Raw genomic sequence first — 2,104 nt, forward strand, 5'->3', positions numbered from 1 at the left:
GCTTAGAGGGAACATTGCTCCTGGCCCCAGCAGCCGGAGCTCTGAGCAGCCTTTGGCCTGGGGCGGCAGGGGGCGGCGGCTCCCTGTGCCCTCGGGCCTTTCCCAGGAGGGAACTGCGGAGGGTGGCAAGCTGGGGGGGGGAGGGGAGGCCTGTAGCACCTCTGTCGCTGGGGGGATGGTTGGGCTCTCTGGGCACTCAGTGATGCTCCTGTCTTCTTCCTTCTGCCAGCAGAACAGCGTTGCGCCATGCACGGCCCCCCCTCTGCCTGCGTGGAACGGGGCAGTCCAGGGCGCCCAGCTGCCGTTGCCAGGTACGCTCCAGGTGGGGCTCCCGGGACAGCCGGGCAGCGTGGTGGGCGGGGCTGGAATTGTGGTGCCTGGCCTGGCCGCGTGGCGGGATGGCACCTGTGGGGTGTAACCAGCTGCTCTCTTCTCCCCACCCCCCTCCTCCGACCATGGGGGAATGCCAGGAGGCAGACCCGTAGCCAGCCGCAGCCCGCAGGGAGGGCGGCCTCCGGGCTCCGTCACCATCACCAGACTGAAGGCCCCCCCAGTGGTGCTGCCGTCAGCTGTGCAGGCCCCGGTCAGGTAAGGAGGGGGAGCTGTATGAACCTGGGGCTGTCTGGGTTGCGGGGGGCAGGCGAGGCCCAGGGGGCTGGCGAGAAGCAACAGCTCTTTGGGCGGGGCTGAGCCCGGATGCAGAGCTTCTCAAACTGGTGCTGCCTAGATCAAGGCGAGTGGCCATGTCAGTCTGCCTGCAGCAGCAGAAAAGAGCCAGAGTCCAGGAGCACCTTCAAGACTCACACGATTCGGGGCAGGGGAGGAGCTCTCGTGAGTCACTGCAGTCACTTCTTCAGATAGATCATGATGAGTGGTCGTGTCAGTCTGTCTGTAGTGGGAAAGAGCAACAGTAGCACCTGAAAGACTGACCAGATTTGTGGCAGGCTATGGGCTCTCGGGAGTCACTGCAGTCACTTCTTCAGATGCAGCTAGAATGGGAGTCTGTCTCTCCTCTGTATTGGAAAGGGGAGGGATTTCAGATGCCAAATGACATTAGCAGGCAAATGACAATAGCAAGTGTGATTGGATTGGGTGTGATCTGCAGAGAGGCAGTAGGTGTGGGGAAATTGGCATTGGAGACAGGAAACCTAAGTCTCGATTGAGTCCAGGTGGATGCAGTATCTTGAGCTTCGTTATCAGTTGCAATTCAGCAGTCTCTCTTTCTGATCTCCCTCTGAAATTCCTTTGTATGACAACTGCTACTCTTCGGTGGGCAGCTGAATGTGCTGGGAGGTTAAAATGCCCCCCCACTGTCTTTTGAAAGTTGTGGCTTCTAATGTCAGACTTAGGTCCATTAATTCTTTGTCAGAGGACTGGCCTGTTTGTCCAGTGCAGAGGGTGGAAGGGCAGTGCTGACCCGTGACGGCATAAATCACATGAGAGGATGAGCAGGAGTCGGAACCTGAGATGGTCTGGCTGATGTTGCTGGGCCCACCGAGGGTGCTGCTAGGAGAGCAAAGTTGGCCTCTTGGTTTGTTGCAGGCCTTGACACCAGAGTCCATGTTATGGTTAAGTAGCTTGTCATTGCGGGTGGGTTGTTGTTTTAGGTTAGCAGGCTGTTGGTTAGCAAGAAAAGGGTCACACTCCCCCCCGTGCCTGTGTGAGGGAAACATCACTATCCAGCACGGGTTGTGGGCCGTGGGTAATGTGCTGGACTGGCTTGAGTGGGGAGCTATATCACACACACCCCGTCCAGTCGCACCTCCTACTGTCATTTGCCTGCTGAAGGCATTTGGAATCCTTCCCCTTTCCAGTGTAGAGGGCAGACGGGCTCCCCTTCTAGCGGTGTCTGAAGAAGGGAGCCAGCGCTAGTCGTACTCTTTCCTGCTGGCGCTGCTGACAGAGACCGAGGCCCCCCCCCTCGGTTGCAGCACCTGCATCTGCCTCCGCATTGGAGAGGCCCTTTCCCGCCTGTCCTGCTCCACTTCCTCCCTTCGCTTGCTGCTGCTCCTCGTCTCTTCCTCCCCCCACAAGACCGCCCCCCCCCCCGGGGCTTGACAGGCGCTGTGCTTGGAGGGGGGGGGATGCACGGAGCTGGGTCTGT

At 59.6% G+C, this 2,104-nt stretch overlaps 1 protein-coding gene across 1 annotated transcript in view; it reads left to right on the forward strand.

The window, feature by feature from the left end:
* Positions 1-175: 175 nt before the first annotated feature.
* LOC107108474 (pre-mRNA-splicing factor RBM22-like) overlaps positions 176-2,104 on the forward strand; it is a 4,778-nt gene continuing 2,849 nt past the window's right edge. The window contains exons 1-2 of the mRNA XM_015408913.1: positions 176-311; positions 471-588. Of these exons, the coding sequence (XP_015264399.1) occupies positions 176-311; positions 471-588 (254 nt within the window). The remainder of the gene's footprint in view (positions 312-470; positions 589-2,104) is intronic.

This window comes from Gekko japonicus, unplaced genomic scaffold (genome assembly GCF_001447785.1).
Source record: "Gekko japonicus isolate JY-2015 unplaced genomic scaffold, Gekko_japonicus_V1.1 scaffold7165, whole genome shotgun sequence".
NCBI classification, from domain to species: domain Eukaryota; kingdom Metazoa; phylum Chordata; class Lepidosauria; order Squamata; family Gekkonidae; genus Gekko; species Gekko japonicus.